Source organism: Diceros bicornis, chromosome 5, assembly GCF_020826845.1.
Source record: "Diceros bicornis minor isolate mBicDic1 chromosome 5, mDicBic1.mat.cur, whole genome shotgun sequence".
Classification (NCBI taxonomy): domain Eukaryota; kingdom Metazoa; phylum Chordata; class Mammalia; order Perissodactyla; family Rhinocerotidae; genus Diceros; species Diceros bicornis.
In genome coordinates, this window is record NC_080744.1 from 67,741,075 (window position 1) to 67,762,853 (window position 21,779).

General features: G+C 56.9%; 2 protein-coding genes across 2 annotated transcripts; both read left to right on the forward strand.

The window, feature by feature from the left end:
• Positions 1-4,110: 4,110 nt before the first annotated feature.
• LMAN1L (lectin, mannose binding 1 like) lies at positions 4,111-16,760 on the forward strand. The gene is made up of 14 exons (XM_058542079.1): positions 4,111-4,350; positions 6,694-6,848; positions 6,963-7,070; positions 7,162-7,220; positions 8,759-8,858; positions 9,237-9,357; positions 10,170-10,225; positions 10,817-10,949; positions 11,258-11,409; positions 12,067-12,110; positions 12,507-12,620; positions 13,503-13,626; positions 14,277-14,404; positions 15,727-16,760. The coding sequence occupies exons 1-14, from the start codon at positions 4,173-4,175 to the stop codon at positions 15,854-15,856; spliced, it is 1,602 nt and encodes a 533-aa protein (XP_058398062.1). The 5' UTR covers positions 4,111-4,172; the 3' UTR covers positions 15,857-16,760.
• A 122-nt stretch (positions 16,761-16,882) lies between these two features.
• CPLX3 (complexin 3) lies at positions 16,883-21,210 on the forward strand. Its single transcript, XM_058542080.1, has 3 exons — positions 16,883-17,087; positions 18,265-18,352; positions 20,086-21,210. The coding sequence occupies exons 1-3, from the start codon at positions 16,924-16,926 to the stop codon at positions 20,308-20,310; spliced, it is 477 nt and encodes a 158-aa protein (XP_058398063.1). The 5' UTR covers positions 16,883-16,923; the 3' UTR covers positions 20,311-21,210.
• Positions 21,211-21,779: the final 569 nt, after the last annotated feature.

The following is a 21,779-nucleotide window of genomic DNA, read 5'->3' on the forward strand; positions in this document are numbered from 1 at the left end:
GGGGAGCTGGTGACGGGTTCTGAGCAGGAGGGTGATGTGTCAGATACGTATTTTTGAAATGACCACCCTGGTTACTGGTGGAGAAGGTGTGAGGGAGCACAGAGAGGACTCATCCACGTGGGAGAGGATGGTGGGAGTGGACGGACTCCAGAGGGATGTAAGAGGTGAAACTGACCGAACTTGGTAATGGATTCGGGGTGAAGGTGAAGGAGGGAATGGAGCCATAGCAACTCCTGACAAGCAGGATGGATGTGGGAGGGCAGGGGTGGAGGGCACCCTCTGAGTGAGGGAACCACGCGAGTCGTGTTTAGGAGGAGACGTGAGTTCTGTTAAGGGCATGTTGAGTTTTAAGTGTGCCTTGAAACCGCCGAGAGGAGTTGAATAAGTTACTGGAAGCCAGAGGCTGGAGAGGGAAATTTGAGAGTTACCAGCGAGCGGCTTGTCCCTGAAGCCGTGGCAAGGAAAACGTCACTTTGGGAGGACATGCAGAAGAGAAGAGGGCCCAGGACCAAGCCTGCGAGAGCTCAGCATTCACAGGTCAAGAAGAGAAGGCTGGCCAGGCATGGTACAGATGGGGAAGCAGGAGTCCCATCCGCAGAGGCCGAGGGACAGACCGGGAGGGAAGAGCCAGCAGGTCCCTGCTTCCCAGGAAACACGGGAGAGGGAGACTGAGGCAGCCCCTTGGTGTTAGCCACAAGGAGGTCGCTGGTGACTTGAGCAAGACCTGAGTTGTGTAGGGGAAGATTCCAGATGACAATGGCTGGAGGAGGGTGCGAGCAGTTCAGGAAGGTCGACAATCCTGAGAAATTTAGCTGTAATGGAGAGGAAAGAGAATGAGAGGATTTTTAAGACGGCCAAGTCTTGAGCAAATTTGCCAAAGGGAAAGACATTTACCTTCGAGTCTGCGTACTGGGAGGGAGGCAGAAAGTATTGGGGGGCAGTGGTAGTGATGGAAGGTGGAGACTTCCTTAGAGCAGGGAGGGGTGGCTGGAATCCAGAGCAGGAGTGGGAATGGGCTGCGGTGGTGGAGGGACTGTCCTGGTGGAGGGCGGGGGTGGGCAGGGCAGGAGCCGGAGGAGAGGAGGAGGAGGCTCCAATTTAGTTTGCTGATAGCCGTGGTGCACTCTCGCCATAGCCCATTTCCAGCTACCAACCTGACCTCACTCAAGGCAGGGGTGGGGAGATTTTGACCATTGGCTCTCACTAGCTGGTCCAAGCCAATTCGGGTGCAGAAACCGGCAGTGGTGCCTCTGGCCATGGGGTCACAAGAGGGGCCAGGCAGGCGACATAACAGAATTGGACCAGGTGGGACAAACAGGAGTGAAGGGGCAGGGTCCAGCTGATGGGGCTTTGCGGGAATGCAGGCGCAGGGAGCGGATCTCCCAGCTCTCTACCTGGTGGCACGTGAGCCCCACCCTCGAGTCCTTCATCATGCTCCTTTCTCACTTAGTGGATGGTTTTTTGTGTCTTCTTCCTCTTTGTTTTCTCTCATCCTTCCCCTCTGCTCTGTGCCGGCCACTGGCATATCGTGGATGAGCGAACAGTTCTCACCCTCAAGGAGCTCGTGACTGATGGGGGATCCCTCTCAGGACTCAACTTGGTGCCCAGGAATCTGGTGGGCCTCACCCACCACCAGCACCGAGCCAATGAGGCAGGGGAGGGAGGCGAAGGGCGGCCTCTCAGACACTTGGAGGAGGGGCAGGGACAGAGAGTGAGGGCCATCCTGGCAAAGGAAGGGCACTGCCAGGGCAAGGTGGTGAGGTGCGACAGCCCACGGAGGCGCTTCAGTATGGCCGGGGCCATGGTGCCAAGGGGTGCTGTTTGGGAGCAAGTCAAGCTGAAGGGAAAGCCGGGCCCAGCCCCCACCTGGCTCTGCAGGCCCCTGAGGAGCTTTACTTTATGCAAAGATGACCAGGAGCAACTGAAGGGTTTAGGACGGGAGAGTGACATGGTCAGCCTTCATTTTAAAAAGATCTTTCTGGCAGCCATCTGGCCGGAGAGGGGAGTGTCCAGAGTGGAGACAAGGAGACAGGCTGCAGTCTGCCAGGCAGGAGGTGATTGATGGCGGCCTGGGATAAGGAAGCCAGTAGGAGGCGAGGAAGATTAACACAGCTGACGTTTTCCTGAGCTGAGCGCTCGCTGTCGCCAGGCCCTGTTCCAAACACAATAGGTGTGTTATCTCATGTAACCCTCCAAGCCACTCTATCATCTCCATTTTACAGGTGAGGAAACTGAGGACTGAAGAGATTAAAGAATCAGGTCACATAGTATGAGAGTGGCAAGAGCAAACTGAAGGGCTTGCTGATGGCTGTGGAGGGGGTGAGGCAGAGGAGGGCATCTGGGGGATTCCAGTCTCTGGCTTGACAAGGGGGGGCACCAACCATGAGAACCCAGCTCTGGAGGAGGATGGGCCGGGGGTTGAAAAAGAGGAGTTCGGTTTGGACATGTCGCCTGGGGGCCTTTGTGACATCCAAGCAGAGATGTCCCCTGCAGAGTTAGACATTCATTCGGGCCTGCGGCTCGGGCAGAAGCCAGGCTGAAAGTAGAGATTTGGGGATCACGGGCACAGCAAGGGTGCTTGAAGCCATGGGGGTGGACAAGCTGGGTCAGGGAGCACATGGAGATTCAGGAAGAGACACAGCCGTTAAGAGGCCCCAGCATCAGGAGCCAGCAGGGAGAGCAGAGGCAAAGGAGCAGCTAACGGGGGGGGGGGGGGGGGGGGGGGGGGCAGAGGCAGGGGAGCCCTGGGGGGGGTCTCAGAGCATAGGGCAGGGGAGGGGATGAGGGGCTGGATGTCCACAGTACTTCATATTGCAGAGACCGGGTGGAGAAGTGGCCACCAGGTGCAGGGAACAGGCCATTGTCAGGCCTCGCTGGAGCAGTTTTCACTGGGTGGTGGGGGCAGGAGCTGGAGGGACTGAGGGGGAGGGGAGGAGCAGGGCCAGAGTGGGCCCACCTTTCCACAGCTTGGCTGTGAAGGTGACGGGAGAGCGGGTGGAGGTGCCTGAGGGCTTAGTGTTGAGAAATGAAGTTTTTCTTTGAGCATGTCCTAAAATTTCCCATTTACAGCCTTGATTTTAATTTGTAGAGCTTCAGTAGCTTAATCCTTCCGGGGACTCACAAAGTACAGTAAAACTTTAGCTATCCAGGATTCTTGGCAAACGAGCCACTCTGGAAAACCAACATTTATTTGGATGAAAATATTTGAAATAAAGGATTTCTTACTTTTTAAAAACTTTTTATCATGGAAATTATCAAATACATAAAAGTAGAGAGAAGAATATAATGAACTCCCACATCCCCACCATCCAACTTGAACAGTTATTGGCTCAAGGCCAATCCTGTGCCATCCACACCCCATTCCCCGAAAGCTCTGGGCTATTCGGAAGCAGATCCTAGATATTATAGCAATTCATCCAAAAGCTTTAGTACGTTTCTCCAGAAGACAAAAGACTTTTTAAAAACATAACCACAATACCATTATTACTTCTAAAATTTTTAACAATTAATTCCTTAATTTAATCAAATACCCATTCTTCAAATTTCCCCAATTGTCTTGTTTTTTTTTTTCCCTAATTGGTTGGTTAAAATTAGGCTCCAAACAAGGCCCACACATTGCATTCATTTGCTCTGTGTCTTAAGACTCTCTTTCAAGAACAATCTATTTGTTGAGGAAACCCGGTGTCTTGGAGGCATGAGTGTTTCGGACTATGGGAGAAAGCTGAGTGTCACAGCAGAGAGAGCAGGACAGGGGAGGATGGGGTGGGGCGGATGATGGCCAGACAGTGGGGAGGTCCATCTGCAGGAAGGGGCAGGATGTGGAGGCCCGTCCGAGCAGGGAGGAAAGGTCAGCTGCTGAAGGGTGGGCCTGTCCCGGGGATCCCCAAGGCCCCTCAGTGCTGGAGCTGAGGGAAGGAGGACAGATGGCCCGAGCCTGGTCAGGTTAGCCAGGAGTCTGGCTGCCTCCATCAGGCTGGAGGTGAGGGGGGCGGGGCCTGAGCTCTGGCCTGGAAGGAACAGGATGTCTGTGTTGGGGAGGGAGGGAGAGGACAGGCCAAAACCCAGCTCCCGGCCCATCCCCAGCTCCTCCCTAGCTGACCCAGTCCCAGGAGCCCCTCCCTGGCCTCCCAGCTGCGGATCCACCTGGGGCCCGGCCACCAGATCCCTTCACAATGCTAGTGGTCGCTGGCCCTAATCCCTTCCTCTGCCTTCTCCTCCTCCTGCTCTTGGACCCCCACAGCCCTGAGGCGGGCAATCCTCCTCAGCGAAGGTTTGAGTACAAGCTCAGCTTCAAAGGACCAAGGCTGGCCTTGCCTGGGGCTGGAATACCTTTCTGGAGCCATCATGGAGGTGAGGGATGGGGTGGGAACCAGCCATGCCCAGGGTTCCTCAGAGTGCTGGAGGGGCTGACCAGCTCTGGGTTGCTGGGACTTGGTGGGAGTGGGCCTACCAGTACTAGCCTCTGCCTAAGATGCGGCCAGACCTGGGCGGGCAGTGCCAGGGCCCCAGGACCCCTCCCAGGCTTGTCTCCTGCTCTACCCACAACCGCACCCCCACTCACCAGCCTCATTCTCCTCTCTGCCTCTCTCCTTCTCCATCCTAGGACTTCTCTCTTCTCCTCCTTTTGCCTCTCCTTGGGCCCCCTCCCCTGCTCTGCCTCTTGGACCTGTGAAAACACACACACACACACACACACACACACACATGCTCACACGCTGAGTCCCAGACATATGGACACAAGGCAACTTGGACCAGCACAAAGCTCCGCTCTCCTGTCTCCATGCTGTCGGGCCCATGGCTGTCCATGAGCACTGGGGGGCTGCCTGCAGGGAGCCATCCTCATGGCCAGCTGTTTTGCCAAAGAGGGCACCTGCCCTGTGTGCGTGTTGGGTGGAAGCAGGCATGAAAGCATCTTAGCCCACAGGTTGTGTTCTGGACTTTCCAAATCCAGGCCTACAAAGAGTCTGTCTTTTACTTGGTCTTGTTCAAAAGGATTTTGAGGACTTACAAGGGCCTATGCAATAGAGAGGAGCTTAAATTAAGAGTAAGCCATAAGGATAAGACTTAGGGTTACAGTTGGGGCATGAAATGAGTCCAGGAATGTAGTTTGTTGCCAAAACATGCTGTGGGGTCTGCCTACCCTTCAGAGTTGGGCCATAGATTTGGTTTAGAGGCCCCTAGCAGAGAAAGCAAAGAGAGAAAACAGATCAGTTGTGTATATCTGTGTCTCTGAGATGTAAGTTCTGCGAAAAACAGCACAAGTCCTAACTGAGACCAGGACAAATATCCCTCTAAGATGGGAGACCCCATCAGCAGGGTCTTTGGCCCAGTCTTCCTGCAGAGAGGCACAGGAGGTAGGCAAAGGAGGGGGCTGTTTCTCACAGCACCAAGCCAGGCCCTGCCTCAGGGCCAGGATAGCAGGGCCAGTACTGTACTCACTGCTCTGGGCCTTGCCAAGTCTGTCACATGTCACAGACCATGTAGGGGGACAGAGGCACATTCTCCAAGATCACCCAGTGATACACTCTTTGTCTTTTCATTCATTCATTCACTCATCCTTTTATCAGACTCCTACACTCACACCCCTCTGTGCCAAGCCCAGAGACACAGGGCTGAGTCACTCACGGGGCCCAGTCTGGGGCGAGTCCCGTGAACAGTCTACATAAGGCAGATGTGTCAGTGCAGCAGACAGTGGCAATCCTTGCCTTCTGCAAGTCACTACCAAGGGCCCCAAGGACTTCTGGCTTTACAGCCTCTGAGCCTCCCCACCCCCAGCCCTGGCCTTTGCCAAGCAAACAGGCTGGATTAGCAGTCTCAGGAAAGTCCTGGCAGGGACTGGGCCCTGGGCCAGGTTCCAGGCTGGCAGGCCTAGGGGTAGGGAGCCAGCTGGGATGGGGCCTCTGATCTCCCTTCCCCTAGTCCCTGCCAAGCCTGCCTCAGTTTCTCTCCCCTTTCCTCCCTCTCACCAGATATTGCTCCTTTCTCCCCCTCCCCGCCACCAGCAATAATTCTCACACACACATTCCCTCCTTCACGTTTTCCTCACAGTCTGCGGGCCAGTTCCCACCTTTGCTTTCATGCTTTTCTCCCCTTGGAATGCCCCCCAGGCCTGCCCCCCGACAGACCCCAGCCTCAACTGGCCACACTGGAGTGACCCTCTGTGCTTCCACAGCCCAGAGTCCTGACCCTCCACGTGATTCTCCTCTCAAAGTGCTCTCCTGTGTTCTGAGATCTCAGGCATGTCCTTTCCCTCCTGGGGCCTCAGTTTCGTCATCTGAGACAGGAAAGGTTGGACACTAACCTCTCTCGTGGTGGAAAAAGCTTGTACTTTGGAGTCAGATGGAGCTGAGTTCCAATCCACTTAGTTCCTTGAATTTTCTGAGCCTCAGTTTCCCCATCTGTAAAATGGGGTCTTATAAAAACAGGCCGCACAGACTTGTGGTGAGGCTTAAGTGTGAACGCAGGTAAAGTGCTCCCCGTAGCTCTGGCGTTCGTTGCCCTCCCCTGGCAAAGGCCCCTCCAGCTGTGCTGGGCTCCAGTTCCCACTTCAGTGGATTCCTGTGTCTGTGGTTTCATGGCCGGCCTTGATGTTACCTCCTTACTCCTCCAGGAGCCCGGCACAGGCCAATGAGAGAGAACAATGGGGGAGCAGGGGATGGTGGGGCCCAGGCCCTGAGCTGCCCTGGTCCACAGATGCCATCCCAGGCCTGGAGGAAGTGCGGCTGGCCCCATCCATGCGGAACCGGAGTGGCGCCGTGTGGAGCAGGGCCCCAGTCCTCTTCTCCGCCTGGGAGGTGGAGATGCAGATGAGGGTGACCGGGCCTGGGCGCCGGGGAGCTCAGGGCATGGTGAGTGGCCCCCACCAGGGCCCAGCAGAGGGGGTGAGTCAGGGAGGCAGGCGGCGAGCCCGGGGCTCCAGGGTCCTGCAGCGACCCCTGAGCTGAGCAGCTGGGCACCCGCAGGCCGTGTGGTACACCCAGGACAGGGGCCAAGTAGGCTCTGTCCTCGGGGTGCTGGCCTCCTGGGACGGCATTGGGATCCTCTTCGACTCCTCGGCTGAGGATATCCAGGTGAGTAGTGGTCTCCTGCCCATCCACCCCCCCACACCCTCACCCTCCTCCCTGTGCCCATGGCTCAGACTGCTTGCCACCTCCCATGCAGAGCAGCCCTGCCATCCGTATGCTGACCAGTGATGGGCACACCCCCTATGAGCCGCTTGGGTAAGGGCCTGTCTGGACTAACCCCAACCCCATTCCTGGGCTGCGAGGGGCTCAGCAGTTACCCACACTGCCCACTCGTGCCCCTGCCCCAGCCTCTGACAGGGAGCCCACCCCTCCTGGGGCTGTGCCTTCCTTGCTGGCCTCTCATCTGAGCTGATGGCTGCTGCCCTGGGACTCTCTCCCACTCGGTCACAGCTGCCTCCTCCAGGCTGGGACTAGAGTTTGCTTCTTCTTCCTGGGAACCACTCCACTGAGTCCTCAATTCACTCAACCAACAGCCCCAGGTCATGGGGGGAGTGAGATGACACAAGGTGGGGCCTGGGCTGAGTGTTTTCACTCACATCATATCTGATCCCCAACATTCTTGAGAGGTGGGGATTATTAGTCCCCAGTTACAGGTGAGGACATTGAGGCCAGAGAGGTGAAGTAACTTGCCCGAGGTCACACAGTGGTGTGCAGAGCTGAGATTTGAGGCCAGACTTGCTTGTGGAGAGTCCACGCCCTCCTCCTGCCCAGGCTGCCTGCCTGCCAACACCCTCCCTTTCTCCCAGATGACGTGGCTTCCCAGCCCTCCCCAGCCTGGCTGCCTCCTCAGTAGCTGGGCCGGTTCACCAGTGTCTCTCCGCAAACATCCCTTAGCTCATAACAATTAGAATAATTGCTAACGTTTATGGAGCGGGGCTTACTATACCCCAGGCACGGCGCCAAGCATTCACATTCATTATCTTAGTTCACACTCATAACAATGTTATGGGGCAGTTTCAATCATTATTCTCATTTTAAAGATGGGAAGCTGGGGTTTGGAAAGGAGAGGTAACTCGCCCATGGTCACAGAGCTAGCAGTGCAAACGCAGGCCGCCCCTCTGGAGCTGGCTTCTCCCTGCTCTGTGCTGCCTCCCTCTTGTCTGAAGGCGGCAGGGACAGGCACTGTGGTGTGAACAGCGTCTGTGTGTCCCTGTGCCCAGAGGAACTCAGGACCTCTCGGCTCAACATTGTCCTCCTAACTCCCCAGATCCTGCTGCACCACCCCTGTCTGGGAAGCAGGCTGGTCATATTGTCCCTGGCCGCTAGGACACGTCTCTTTTTGTCTGTCCTGAGTCTGTCCTGCTGTAGTCCAAGATTGGCAATACGGAGAGGAAAGAGAAGCCCCACCCAGAGGCACAGAGGGAGTTGGAGTTTAAGGGGAGGAGAGGGAGGGAAAGACAGTGGGAGGAGGTGGTGGCCTGGGGGATTGAAGGCTGAAACCCCACTGTTGGTCCAGGCCCTGACCCCTGGGGAAGAGTCACAGGAGGCCCTTGGTGTCTTCTGTAAACTCCAAGTGCCAGCACTCCGCCAGGCAGGGCTTGCTGTGCTGCTCCTCTCTCTTCTGCTAAGGGAGCAGACTACAGCAAGGGAGACTCAAGCTAGACAACAAGGACACGTCCCATCCCAGTGAGGGAGAGTGGCCCTGCTGGCCTGGGCAGAACGGCCTCTGGGACCTCCCCCCCTGGCCAGGCCTTGGGTCCTGTGTGGCCCGGCTGGATTCCAAGTGCCCACAGGGATGGAGCCGGCCGGGTGCTGGGCTCCTGCCACCGGGACTTCCGGAACCGGCCGTACCCCTTCAGAGCACGGATCACCTACTGGGGGCAAAGGCTGCGCGTGAGTCACCCTCCTGCTTCTGTGGGTCCTCTGGGCAGGGAGTGCAGATGATAGGGCTCAGAGCTGCAGAGTTGCTGTGTGAGTGCCCAAGACCCCAACAGACTCGTGCCTGTGACACCACACATGGTCCCTGGTACACACAGGCAACACCCACACAGGCTCCTCCTCCCTGCACAGGATCCTAATGCCCGAGCACGTACTTGTGAGGGCTAGCAGGAGAGCCCCTCCACGCCATGCTGACCCCAAGCCCTGTGGCTGCCTGCCCTCCTTTAGGGCCAGGGAGCCAGTGAGTCAGAGGTGGGGACAATCCCCCTGCTGGGGTCAGGGGAGAGGAGTGGGCTCCATCCGCAAGGGGCTCCTTCCCTCCATGCCCTTCAGGTATCCGTGAACAGCGGCCTCACTCCCAGAGACCCGGATGAGTTCTGCATGGATGTAGGGCCCCTGATTTTGGCCCCTGGAGGTTTCTTTGGGGTCTCAGCAGCCACCAGCACCCTGGCAGGTGAGGGCCTTCTGGGCAGGTAAGAGCAGAGGCACAGTACCTATGAGCCACCCTGAACACACCTTCTAAAGAGCACAGGGTGTGGGGCCAGCCACTTCCTCACCGTGTGACCTGGGAAAGTCCCAAGCCCTCTCTGGGCCTCTGTTACCATCTGGAAGGTCATGTCTGCCCTGCAGAAATGTTGAAATTCTCAAATAGGATAAAACACGAGAAGTTTTTATTCCAGCGTTAGCCCCATAGCTGGGAGCTGTGGGGCAAGTGGAGGAAGGACAGCCACAAGGGACATTTAGGGAGGTGGAACAAAGGGATGTGATATGATGGAGAGCCCATGGAGGGACCCACAGCTGGAAAGCAGGGTGCAACCAGAGGCTGGGAGTCCTTGAATGCCAGGATTTTGGTCTTTAGACCCTGGGCACTGGGGAGCCATGGAAGGTTTCTGAGGAGAAGAGTTGACATGGTCAGAGCCATGCTGAGGAGGCGGCCACTGTATGGTTGCCTCTGCCAGTAGCAGCTGTGCTCTGGGGGCCTGAGGGTGTCGCTCGATCTGCTGCCAGGGCTCTAGCCCAGGACTGTCCAGTTTTCCCACTCACTGGGGGCCACCTCTGGCTGTGTGTGGGCGTCAGCCCTCACAGCCCACTCATCTCCTTGTCTAACCTTCACCTCTTACCTATGAAGTGAGCAAGACCAGGGTCAGAGCTGCCCAGAGTCCCCCAGATCTCTTGCCTGCCTGGAATACCATGGGGGGTGAGGGCTGAGTAAGTGGGCTGCTGGTGGGGTGAATCTTACCTTCCCTTCTCTACCCCCCTTTCCAGATGACCATGATGTCCTGTCCTTCCTGACCTTCAGTCTGAGTGAGGGGGGTCCAGAGGTGATGCCAGCACTGGCCCGCCCTGTGGGGAGGGCTGGGGAGAGGCAGCCCGAGGACCCCTTCCCTCCCCAGAGGCTTCTGCTCATGTCATGGTGCTGTCAGAGCTGTCATTCCAGCATTATCTCTACCTGATCTCTGAGCTCTGCTCAGGCCAAGCCTTGTACTGGGCAGTGCTGGGGGCCAGAGGTGACCCAGAGTCAGGCCCTGTCCTCAAGGACCTCCCAGGCTGGCGGGGGCTGTGGGAGCACAGAGGAGGGGTGCTAACCAGCCTGGAGGAGATGAGCTTGAAGGAGCAGAGGGAGTTAGCCGAGTGGAGGAGCGGCATGACACGGGCCTGAGGCCTGCAAGAGCTGCGGGGCCTGGGCCGCGGCGGGAGGGAAGAGTGTGGGGATCAGCAGTGGAGCGGGGCTGGGGGGCTGAAACCGCAGGGCGTGGCTGAGGAGGGAGAGCCAGCTATGGGGGCTCTTCCCATGCTGGGGTGAGTATCTGGTCAGGGAGGGGGACTGGGTTCGTGGGGGCCCTGCAGGAAGGCTCCCCTTGCCCCGGGGTCTCCCACGGGTTTCGGCCCGAGTTTTTGTCTTCCTCCTCCAGCCTCTCTCCCAGCCCTTCCTGAAGACGGAGCAGCTCCGCCTGGCAAGGCAGCTGGAAGGGCTACGGGCAAGGCTGGCCCTGGGCACAGAGGAGGACATGATTCCAAAGCTGAGCTTCGAAGCCCAGGAAGAGGGTAGGGACCCAGGGAGCACCAGGTGTGGCAGAGGCCCATTTGAGTGTGACAGGATCCTCTTCCCTTCGAACTAGGAGCCCTTTAACCAGAGGGGCAATAGAGGCCTGAGGCGGCATATCTAAATGGGCCCTGGGGCCCAGGTGCTCTGTCCTATCCCCACCCCACCACCCAGACACAGCTTTCCAGGGGAGAGTCTGGGAGGCAGAAGCCATGCCTTTCCGATCCCCCCTTCCAAGAAGCCCCCAAAAGATAGAATCTGTTGCCCCACCCCAGCTGGCTGCCTGTCCCAGCTCTGCCCCCATCCCCAGGGGAAAGTATCTTTGACCTGGAAGAGACGCTGGGCAGACACAGCCGGATCCTGCAGGCTCTCCAGGGTCTCTCCGAGCATTTGGCCCAGGCTGAGAGGCAATGGAAAAAGCAGCTGGGGTCCCTAGGCCAGGCCAGGCCTGAGGGAGCCTGGGTGAGTGACCCCTCGGGCCTGAAAAAGCTGACCTCCCTAGGCACTGGGTCCCATGGCACCAGTGGGCTCCTTCTGTCCAGAAAGAGGAGCAAGCGCTATACTTGGGAACTAGTCTCCCCCAAGGTCTGGAGGAAAAGGCGGGTAGGGGTGAAATGCTGCAAGTTGCAGGATGGGGCAGACCTGCCAGGCAGGGAGCATGCAGGAGGGCAGCTCTGCACAAGCAAATGCACAAGGAGCCACACGGCGGGGGCTGGGGAGAGGAGATGCCAGGTATTTGTATGCTGCTCTGTGGACAAGTGACAGAAATAGACTGCATGCTAATTTGCATGTAGCTTCACATGTGATTTGATTCACATACGGCTCCCTTAATGCTCAGATGCAACAGAATCCTTGTTTCATCTCCTGCCATCCTGGATCCTCCCCTAGGAGACATGCCCCATGGCATGCCCAGCCTGGGGCCTGAGAGTTGAACTCAGTCAAGATGTTAGATGCTGGGCAGAAGAGGCCAGTGGCTCCTGTGGGCTTTGCTGGGTTTTGGCAGCTTGGGAACTAAATCTTGTGCCCTCAGGCCACAGCAGCTGAAGCTGGGCTGTCAGGGTGGGGAAGAGGGGAGGGGCGCCACACTCCAAGGCTAGGCCTCTCTGATGCTGCTTCCAGGCTCGGGACCCCTCCTGCCAGATTCCACTCACCCCAGAGAGTGGGTGGCCACCTCTTCCAGGTCACTCAGCAAGACAGGGGCCCAAGCATTGGGAGCTGACCAGCACTGGCCCCAGCTTGGACTGTGCCTTGGGGGAAGTGGGAAGAGGGGACTGGACTGGGCCTCTTCCTCCTTCAGGGGGAAGAGGGGACTGGACTGGGCCTCCTCCTTTTCCCTTCTGGAAAGGGCAGGGATTTTGAGAAAGCCCAGGAGTAGCCACTGGGGTGGGGGGGAACCACCACCCTCAGGGAGAGGGGTTTGAGAGGAGGGGGAATACAGAAGCCCACACGGACAATGTGTCCTCAATGTGTCCAAAATGAGGAGGGCCCAGGTAATCTGGTAAGGCCTCTGGAAGGAAGAGGGCTACAGTGTTCCCGGGGAAAGTGGACTCTGAGAAGAGAGGGGCTGTGCCCTGGGCCCTAGAGAAGAGACTGGTACTCCTGCAGGACTCTGCCAAAGTCAGCACCTTGCTCCATGGACAGCGGACTCTTCTCCAGGACCTGCAAGAAATGAGGTAAGAGCCCAGGGCGAGGAGGGGTCCTGCGGGAGAGGGAAGAGAAGCCCCTGTCCACCGCCCTGCTTCTCTGCCTGAAGCTCCTCCATCAGCCCTTTATTCGTTTCATCATTTCCTGAGCACCCAACACAAAGCCCGGCACACAGGGAGAGGCTGGGAGCAAGGTTAGGTTTGTCAAGCTGACTGAATTTAACTGAATCAAGTTTAAAGTTTTGAAAGTCCTAGTTTAAAAGCAACTGTCCCTGGGAGAGGCCCCTCATGACGCCCCCTTCAGAAATTCCCACCCCAGAGAGGGTTAGTAAGTCTGAGCCTTCGTTCAGCGACAGCTCGTGGAAGGAGGACATGTTTTGATGCGGTTCTTGGAGGGAGCATAACCAAGATCAGGCCCAGTTGGGGGGGAAGTCCCTGACTTTGTTTTGCCCCCCTCTAACCTCCCAGCATCCCGTTCTAGGCCAGGTCTCGGGAGCTACCCATAAAGCCCTGGCAGCAGGGGGTCACTTTGATGCTGTGAAAGAGGGAGACTTCAGGCTGGATGCTGGATGCTGCGTCCCCTGCCACCCTGCCCACGTCTAGATGCTTGGGGTGGGAAGACGGGAAAGGGGAGAAGAGTAAAATCCCCTGGGGTTGGAGATGGAAGGCAGAGCCCAGGAGCCTGGGATTGAGACAGACTGCTTTAGGGAGACACTTCTCTGAGCTAAAGCTGTCTGAGGATCCAGGAAGAAGGTTTGGGGTAAGAAGAGCAGCCTCCAAGAAGGGGCTCTATGGATGGTGCCTGTTCCTCACCCAGGTGCTGCCTCTGGGGATTATGAGAAATGGTTAGGAGGTTTGGGTGCAACCAAAAGGGATAATGAGTAATCTCCCTTGGTTTCCACCCCCCACCAGGGATGCAGCTGCCCACATGGCCTCAAGAGCCCAGGTCTTCTACCCACCTGTGGGTACCAAGCATCATCTCTTAGAGCTGGACCAGATCCTGACCCGAATGCAGAAGGACCTTCGGGGACCAGTGGTGAGGGGGAAGGAGGGGTACCATGGGGGCTCCAGCCCTGAGGTCCGGGCTCAGCTTCCTTCTTCCAGCACTTCTGCAGCCCCAGGCCCCTTCTGCCTTTGCCCTTCCCTCCTTGGCCCCCTGGCAGGCACACCTCTGTCTGTGTCTGTGTGTGCATGCACACAGGGACACAGATCTCATCTTCTCTCTGCCCTCTCTGCTCTCTGGAGAGTCCCACAGACTCTCAGTGCCAGCAGGGCCCTGGAGACCACCCAGTCCAATCCCCTCAATGACCAGAAGGGAAATGGAAGTGGGCTGTGCCCACAATCCTTCAGAGCTCCACGGTGAAGCGCCCCTGCCTCGTCTTGCTCTTTCCCTTGCCCTCCATCACCCTGTCTTGCTCTCTACTTCTCTCTCTTATCTCTAGAGCCTTTAGCCTCTTGATTATCCCAGGCCCCAGGCCTTCCCAGCTGTTCCCACAGATGGAGCCGTGGGAGCAGGGGCGGGGGAGGCAGCTTTGTACTCTGCCCCTCTGCGGGTTCCCTGGATGAGAGCCAGGGCGCCCCAAGCATGGGCGAGGGAAACAGAGCCCATACATGGCCTGGATTCCAGGTCCCCTCCCTCCTTCTGTGTAAGAAGCTGGTCCAGGGCCTTAGACTGTCCCCTTTCAGAAAGCAGCAGCCAAGGACCCCCGCCCACCTGGCTGGCTTCCAGGGGCCTCCTCATGCCTGCTGCCAGGCATCTTCCTGTTCTTCCTCCTCATCCAGACTTTAGGATTCTTCTGCTATGTACACTTCAGGTAGGCCTTCTCATGAGCAGGACTTTCCACACCTACCCGGCATCTCTTGGTTCTAGGCCATAGCCATTTGATTTGAAAGAAGGGGGGGCCGGCCCCATGGCTTAGCGGTTAAGTGCGCGCGCTCCGCTACTGGTGGCCCGGGTTCAGATCCAGGCGCTCACCAACGCACCGCTTCTCCGACCATGCTGAGGCCGCGTCCCACATACAGCAACTAGAAGGATGTGCAACTATGATGTACAACTATCTACTGAGGCTTTGGGGAGAAAAAAAAGGAGGAGGATTGGCAATAGATGTTAGCACAGAGCCAGTCTTCCTCAGCAAAAAAAAGAGGAGGATTAGCATGGATGTTAGCTCAGGGCTGATCTTCCTCAAAAAAAAAAAAAAAAGAAAGAAAGAAGGGGCACTGAGGCCCAGGGGAAACCTGCCTGGCCCACCAGCTGGCAAGAAGCAGCACCCAGGCTAGAACCCATTTTTCCGATAGGCTCTACTGACCACTGCTCAGCCGCTGGGCCCATCTGGGCCCTGCCCTCACAGAGCTCACTCTGTAATGTGAGAAACTTACAAGCAACTGACAATCACACCCTATGTGGTCAGTGCCATGATGGCAGGAAGCTCAAGGGCTATAAGAGTACAGGAAAAAGCACTTGACCTAGCTTGGGGAGATCAGGGAATCAACCTGGAAGGGACATTTGATATGGGTCATCAAGGCCGACTAGGGGTTTTTTCAGGCATTGATGCGGAGGGAACAGCATGAGAAAAAGCATAATATTTTGGAGAAAAAGTGGCAAGTTCAGTACAGTCAGAGCACAGGGTGGGAGCAGTTTGTGAATCTGAGCAAAGAATTAAAAACATTGGGGAGAGGTCACTATCTACTTGGTGGGTGTTTGTTGAATGAATGAAACATTTAGAGATGTAGGGTGTGCTAAGGGGCTCAGAAATGGGACTGACAGTCCTCGGTGAAATTTCAAGACAAGAAGAATCAGTGTGGGCTGGGGTGGTTCTGGAGGAGGAGTGGTGTGCTGAGCTTTAAAAGCAGAGTAGGAGAGGGGACAGCCTCCTGGTGAGGAGAACAGCAAGGTCCAAGGTGGAAATGATGTCAGGCTTATGTATTATGTAAGAGCGCAATGGTGGCTAGAGCCACCTGGACAGACCCTGAATGCCAGGGGGAAAGTGTGGTGGATGGGGAGGCCAAGGAAGCCATAAAGGTCCCGTAGTGGGGAGGCTGTGGTCAGTGAGTGTAGGGAGGTGAGTGTGGGAGCCTGATCTCAAGAGCCCAGTAGGGAGAGGCCCAAGTAACCTTCCTCTCCTCTCCCTGGCAGCAGACAGGAGCAGAACCAGAACCTTCCAGACTGTTTGTCCACAGGCAGCCTTCCTCTGAGTCCTGCACCACGCATCCCTAGGGCCCTGGGGCTTCTGAGGAGGCAGCCCCTCTCCCCCAGCATGAATGCATGACCCACTTCAAAGCCCTGAAGGGCTGTCCACTTCTCATCACTGGGAAGTGGACAGTGTCTGGGGGGCATGGAGGGCTTGGCCAGCATCCTCTCCCTCTAGGTGCCCAGCTCCTACCCACACCTTAGCTTATGTGGAGCTCCCACCTTATTAAAGGTGACTTCCCTCTCCCCATGCTTTGCTACACTCATTTACCTTCCAGCTGCACCTTAATCTCTCTGAAGGCTTCCAACTTCTCTGGTCCGGTAGCCAGAGTGGGCTCCAAGCAGACAAGGAGGCCAAGGGCTGGCCTGGACGCCAAAAAGACCAGATACCCCACAGGCTTTAAGCCCTGGACTATGGAGGGAAAGAGGGAGTCGCAACTGTGTATAATTCTGTCCTCAAATTCACCCAGAACAAGGAGCGGTGTCTCCAGGTACCCTTCCTAGCCCAGCCAGCATCACCATGAACAGCTCTCTCCCTCCTCCGCTCAGTTCTAGGGGTCAGCAGGGCAGGCTGTGACCGAGAACTCTAAGAGGCAACCCGTGGAGCCATAATTGGGATTCCCACTCTCTGGCCTCCCTCCCTTTCCCAGCCTCAAGCTTTGGGCAGCTGCTGGGGAAGCTGGTTGGGGAGACGAATGGGGTGGGGCCCAGGGTTGGATCTTTGTCCCTCGCTTCTACTCCTATCTCCCAGCTGAACTCCTGGCTATCAGCAACCTGGGAGAGGAGGAAGTGGGCGGAGAGTAGGAAGCAAGGTTCAGGGAATGAACCAGTGAAACCCCTTCCCCTGGGGAGCGACCCCACCCTCAAAGGCCCTAATCTATTGTCAGCAGCGCACAGCTGAGCTTGGAGTTGAAGGAGGCACGTGGGGGAGGCGGGAGTGTGGAGCCGGCACGTGGTCCAGCCTCCTCGGCCCCGTGCAGGCCCCCCGCCCCCCGAGAGGAGGGGTTTGGGGAGGTAGGGGCGGGCCCCAGCGGGGGCGGGCGGGCGGCGGGAGCTGTCCGTGAGCGCTAGTGCTGAAGTAGGCGCGGACGTGCCTGGTGCCTGGCGCGTACTACCCGGCGCCCGGTGCCCGGGTCAGCGAAGACCATGGCGTTCATGGTGAAGACCATGGTGGGCGGCCAGCTGAAGAACCTCACCGGGAGCCTGGGGGGCGGCGAGGACAAGGGGGACGGGGACAAGTCGGCGGCCGAAGCGCAGGGCATGAGCCGAGAGGAGTATGAGGAGTATCAGAAGCAACTGGTGGAAGAGAAGTGAGTGGGATCCCTTCCCGGCTCCAACGACCCTTCCCCGCCCCCAACAGCCACCTGGCCCACCCCTAGGGCAGTCTCAGACCCTGAGCCCTCCTCTCCTACTTTTCCAGACGCGGTAAGAGATGTGGAATGTGCCTTCTAGGCTGCCCCCACAGCCACCCCATCTCACACCCAAGACCCCACCCCAGCTTCGCATTCAAGCCCAGAGGCAATGGGGGCAGGGGCGATAGGGGCCTGGGACGGGGTCGGGGCACGTGCATTTCTGACGAAACAAGTAATCCCTTAATCCGATCTGGTCCCAGCCGTCTGTGTCTTCCAACTGGAGCTCCTCTGAGACTGAGGTTCTGAGAAAAGTGGTGCAGCTGAGGGGGCTCAGAGTCACAGAGACAAATACTGAGATGGGGGCACTCATAGATACTGAGGCTTCTTGTACGCAGGCAGTGCTGGGACAGAGAGCCAGCCAAAGTGGAGTTTGGGGCTGGACTCCACAGCTAGGCTGCTTGGGATCCAGATCCAGGCTTTGTTTCTTTTTAGCTGGGTGACTTTAGGCAAGTTACTTAACCTTTCTGTGCCTCAGTTTCCTCTTCTATAAAATGGGGATGGTAGTCCTAAAACATGCCATATATTTATGAGGATTAAATTTCTTAATGTACATAAACTGCTTAGCACAGCACCTGGCACGTGATAAATCGTTAGATGTTAGCTATTATTATTTCACTTAATCTTGCGAACAGTACTCTTAGCCCCATTTTACAAAAGAGGAAGGTAAGTGACTTACCCAAAGACATACCGAAAGTGGTCGTGGACGCGAACCTGAGTCTGTCCCTAGTAGTTTCCCCCACACGACACAACCTGTCAGGGAGGGAAAAGACAGACGGAGTCGGAGGCCGCGAGGGATATATATTACGGTCTGCAGAGAGAGCCAAACAGACTGACGCCCCCGCCCTGAGAGCTCCGTCCAGCAGCGGCTGCGGAGGCGACAGGGCGCTGTGATGGGGCGGTGGCAGCAAAGACTGATCGTGGCCCGTCAGGTCCGAGCACCCTCCCAACATACAGCCCGGTGGGCGGGAGCGATGCAGTTGGCCGCCAGGACGCGGAGACCCCTCCTGCCCCTTCCTCGCAGACCCCGCCCGTTCTCTCAGCCGTCGCGATAACTCCGCCCCCGGTGCCCCCGCAGGATGGAGCGGGACGCGCAGTTCACGCAGAGGAAGGCCGAGCGGGCCACGCTGCGGAGCCACTTCAGAGACAAATATCGGCTGCCCAAGGTAAGCTCAGGAGCCGGGGCTGAAAGGCACGTCCCGGACCCTGAGCTCCGGGCTCCGGACTCCTCTGCCCCACTCTGGGGGCCGCAGCTCTCAGCCTGCAAGACTCACGGAGTGCTTGGTTAGATCCTTCCTTCTCACTCTTTCCTTCATCAGTCCTTCACGGTTAATTGGCACCCGACCAGGGCCAGGGCTTGGCGCTGAAGGGAAGCCCAGTCCTCCGGAGACTGATAGGTTTGTGTTTCTGGAGCCAGTCCAGGCCCTTTCTCCCCTCCACACCCCACTCCCCAAACTCAGTCAGGCCGGGGCAGATGAGGTGGAAAGCAGTAGATTTTACTGCAGGGGTGAGTGCTCTTGGGGCTTCTGAACACTTGGGGAGGGTGGGGTGGCGGAGAGAAGGCAGCACCTCTGTTGACCTTCACACCCTTACCTAACCTGTCAGGAATTCTGCCAGGTAGCTATCACCCACATCTACAAATAAGGAAACTGCGGCTCAGAGAGATTAGGGGACTTGACTAAGGTCATGCAGCCAGCAAGTGATGGAGCTGGGGTTAGAGCTCAAGCCTGTGGATGCTGAGCCTGCGCCTGCTCCAGGACCCCTGGCTGCCTTCCAGGGTATGGAGTGTCTGCAGGGAGCAAAGCACCCCCTTGGTTGGCCAGGCAGCCAGGAGGTTGTCTCTCCTAGGCACTGCAGCACCTGATGGGCATGTAAGTGTTGCCTAAGGAGGGAACTGAGGCACAAGCCACTCCCAGTGTCCAGAACTGTGCTAGACTCTGAGGGGAAACAAAAGTACAGGGCTATAGCACTCCTGACCTTGATCTTCCACTTGAATTGGAAGTTCAGATATGTGAACGTCACATTCACTCATTCAGCAAATGTTTACTGAGCCCCTGGCTGCTTCTGACTCCCTACAGGGCACCAGTCTTCTGGAAGTCTCTCAAAGGGAAAACCAGTCCAGAAAGCCTGCCTGTCTGGAAAGTTACTGAGTTAAACCCAGCTAGGAATGGAGTCATTCCTCAAAGCCTTGCACAAAGGGTACAAGAGGCAGGGAACTCTGAGTCCAGTAGATGAGGAAGACTTGGCTGTAACTGAGTAAGACATAAAGTGGAAAGCCCCAGCATTCTCAAAGGGACAGAGAAGTGCAATGACAATCAGTAGGTGCCATGCAAAGAGAGCACAGAGGCTGGAATCCGTGACGGAGGTTTAAATCTAGCTCCTTCACTGCCTAGTTGTGTGACCTTGGGGAAGTTACTTTCTTAAATTGGCTGAGCCTCAATTTCCTTATTTGTAAAATGGAGATAACAATACCCAGCTCACAAGGTTATTGTGAGAATTAAAAGCACTTAGCTCAATGTCAGCCACTGAGTAGGTGTTTGATAAATAGTACCCATCACTATTATTGCTAAGTCCTCCAGTGTGGGTAACGGTGGGCACCATATGACTTAGCTGACTGTGGCAGTTTGACTCTTAGGTATTTTCATTTTCTCTTTACTCGCTATGCTAGTATCTTACCTTCAGTATCTCAGGGTAAAGTAAGGTGGTCTAAAAGTGCAACCTCTCCCTACCAAGTGTCAGAAGCTTGATTCTGGGATGTGGGGATGCGGCGGAAATCACTGGAACATGGGGCTCAAGAATCCAGAGGCTTGGAACCTAGTCCAGGCCTCCTCCCCGCCCCCTCAACTCTGGCTCCTCACAGACCTCCAACCCTCCCAACCCCCTCCCCTCTTCCCTTCAGAACGAGACAGATGAGAGCCAGATCCAGATGGCAGGTGGTGACGTGGAGCTGCCCCGGGAGCTGGCCAGGATGATTGAGGAGGACACAGAGGAGGAGGAGGAGCGGGCCTCGGTCCTCGGGCAGCTGGCCAGCCTCCCTGGCTTGGACCTTGGCTCACTCAAGGACAAGGCCCAGGCCACATTGGGGGACCTCAAGCAATCAGCTGAGAAGTGCCATGTCATGTGACTGCTTTCCCTGGGGTCACCCACTGGGGTGATCAGAGGGCTGTGCCCACATGAGGGCTAAGAGCATGTCTCAGCCTCCAGGGACCCATACCCCATCTTGGCTGTGTTTCCCCTGCTCCACACTAGCCCTTGGACCCTTCTCATCCATGGCCCAAGCCTACCGTCTGGTCTCTCCCTCTCCACTGGGAGCAAAGTCCTCATTCCTCACCCTACCCTTCAGGACCCACCCTCCCTACTCAGCCTAGGGAGGCCTCCCAAGATTGTAGGAATAGGCCCGTCCCTCTCTGGCCATAGCCCCAGCACACAGGAGCACCCATAGAGAGATAACCAGAGGGACATAGAAACCCTGGTATGCGCAGAGGCATATGCCATAGATGCATCCTGGCACACACAGACACACGTACCCAGGCCAGCTCCCCTCTGTGCCTAGCCCCTCTAGACACCGGCACTCGGATGTGCTTAGAGGAGGCTTTGGGCAGACAGGAGGCCTGAGTTTGAGTCTCCACATTTATTCTCCTTGAAAGCCACTGCTCCTTCTGGGCTTCATTTCACCATCTATAAAATGGAAGTGGACTGAGTGATTTCTAAGACTTGCTAGCTTGGCCTCCCTGGCCCTCGGAGCCAACCCTACACCCCTCCTTGGGCAGGGCAGCAGCTGCAGCCATAGCCTCAAGCAGCTGCCACTGTGCTGTGGGCTCTGGCTCTCGGGAGCTGAGCGATGTTGTGTGACGGGCCGAGTGCCAAGGATGAAGCTGGCACCGAACAGTAGCCCGGGCGGCTCCAGGCCTCCTCTGGGCCCAGGCCCAGGCAATTTCTGTTCCGTTCCTGTAGAACTCTCTCTGGATTCCATAGCTGGATCTCCTCTCTCAACTCAGTGAAAAATAAAAATTCCAAATGGCATGCCTATTCTCCCACTTCTTACAGACCTCCAGGAGTCTTGGGGGTTCACAGCCCCCCAATCCTGCCTTGGAGGGGTGTCCCTTACCTCCTCACCCACAGCTTCGTAGGAATGCCAGCCCCTATAAGATGTCAAGCTCTACTCTCTCAGGGCCCTAGCCAAGGGCGGGGTCCAGCCTGGGCCTGATGAAATAGGTCTGGGCTTTGAGGAGGATGTGGCAGCCAGCTGGATGGGGCTGCACCTGGGGAAGGCGGGGCCTCTGGGCCTTTACCTGAGACCACCGGAGGGGCCACAGCTCAACCACAGCTGTCTCTGGCACCAGCGCCTATACCCGTCTCCTCACCTTGGAGAAGGAATGTGTAACAGAAGACAGGGCAACTGCATTCCAGCCCTGGCATACTGTGTGACTTTGAGCAGGTCTTTTCTCTTGCTGGGCCTGTTACTTCCCTGTAAAATGAAGACCGCCACCCCCACCCAAAATAATACTACTACATGTTTCAAAGGGTGACCATTTGTAAAGACTTTGGCACATGATAGACCATATCAATAAATGGTAACTCATTCTTAAAAAA

Coding starts and splice junctions, on each gene's coding strand:
- LMAN1L (XM_058542079.1), top strand. CDS start 4,173: ATGCTAGTGGTCGCTGGCCCTAATCCCTTCCTCTGCCTTCTCCTCCTC. Junction 6,849..6,962: donor GCCGGGGAGCTCAGGGCATG/GTGAGTGGCCCC, acceptor GGGCACCCGCAG/GCCGTGTGGTACACCCAGGA. Junction 9,358..10,169: donor AGCCACCAGCACCCTGGCAG/GTGAGGGCCTTC, acceptor CCCCCTTTCCAG/ATGACCATGATGTCCTGTCC.
- CPLX3 (XM_058542080.1), top strand. CDS start 16,924: ATGGCGTTCATGGTGAAGACCATGGTGGGCGGCCAGCTGAAGAACCTC. Junction 17,088..18,264: donor AAGCAACTGGTGGAAGAGAA/GTGAGTGGGATC, acceptor GTGCCCCCGCAG/GATGGAGCGGGACGCGCAGT. Junction 18,353..20,085: donor ACAAATATCGGCTGCCCAAG/GTAAGCTCAGGA, acceptor TCTTCCCTTCAG/AACGAGACAGATGAGAGCCA.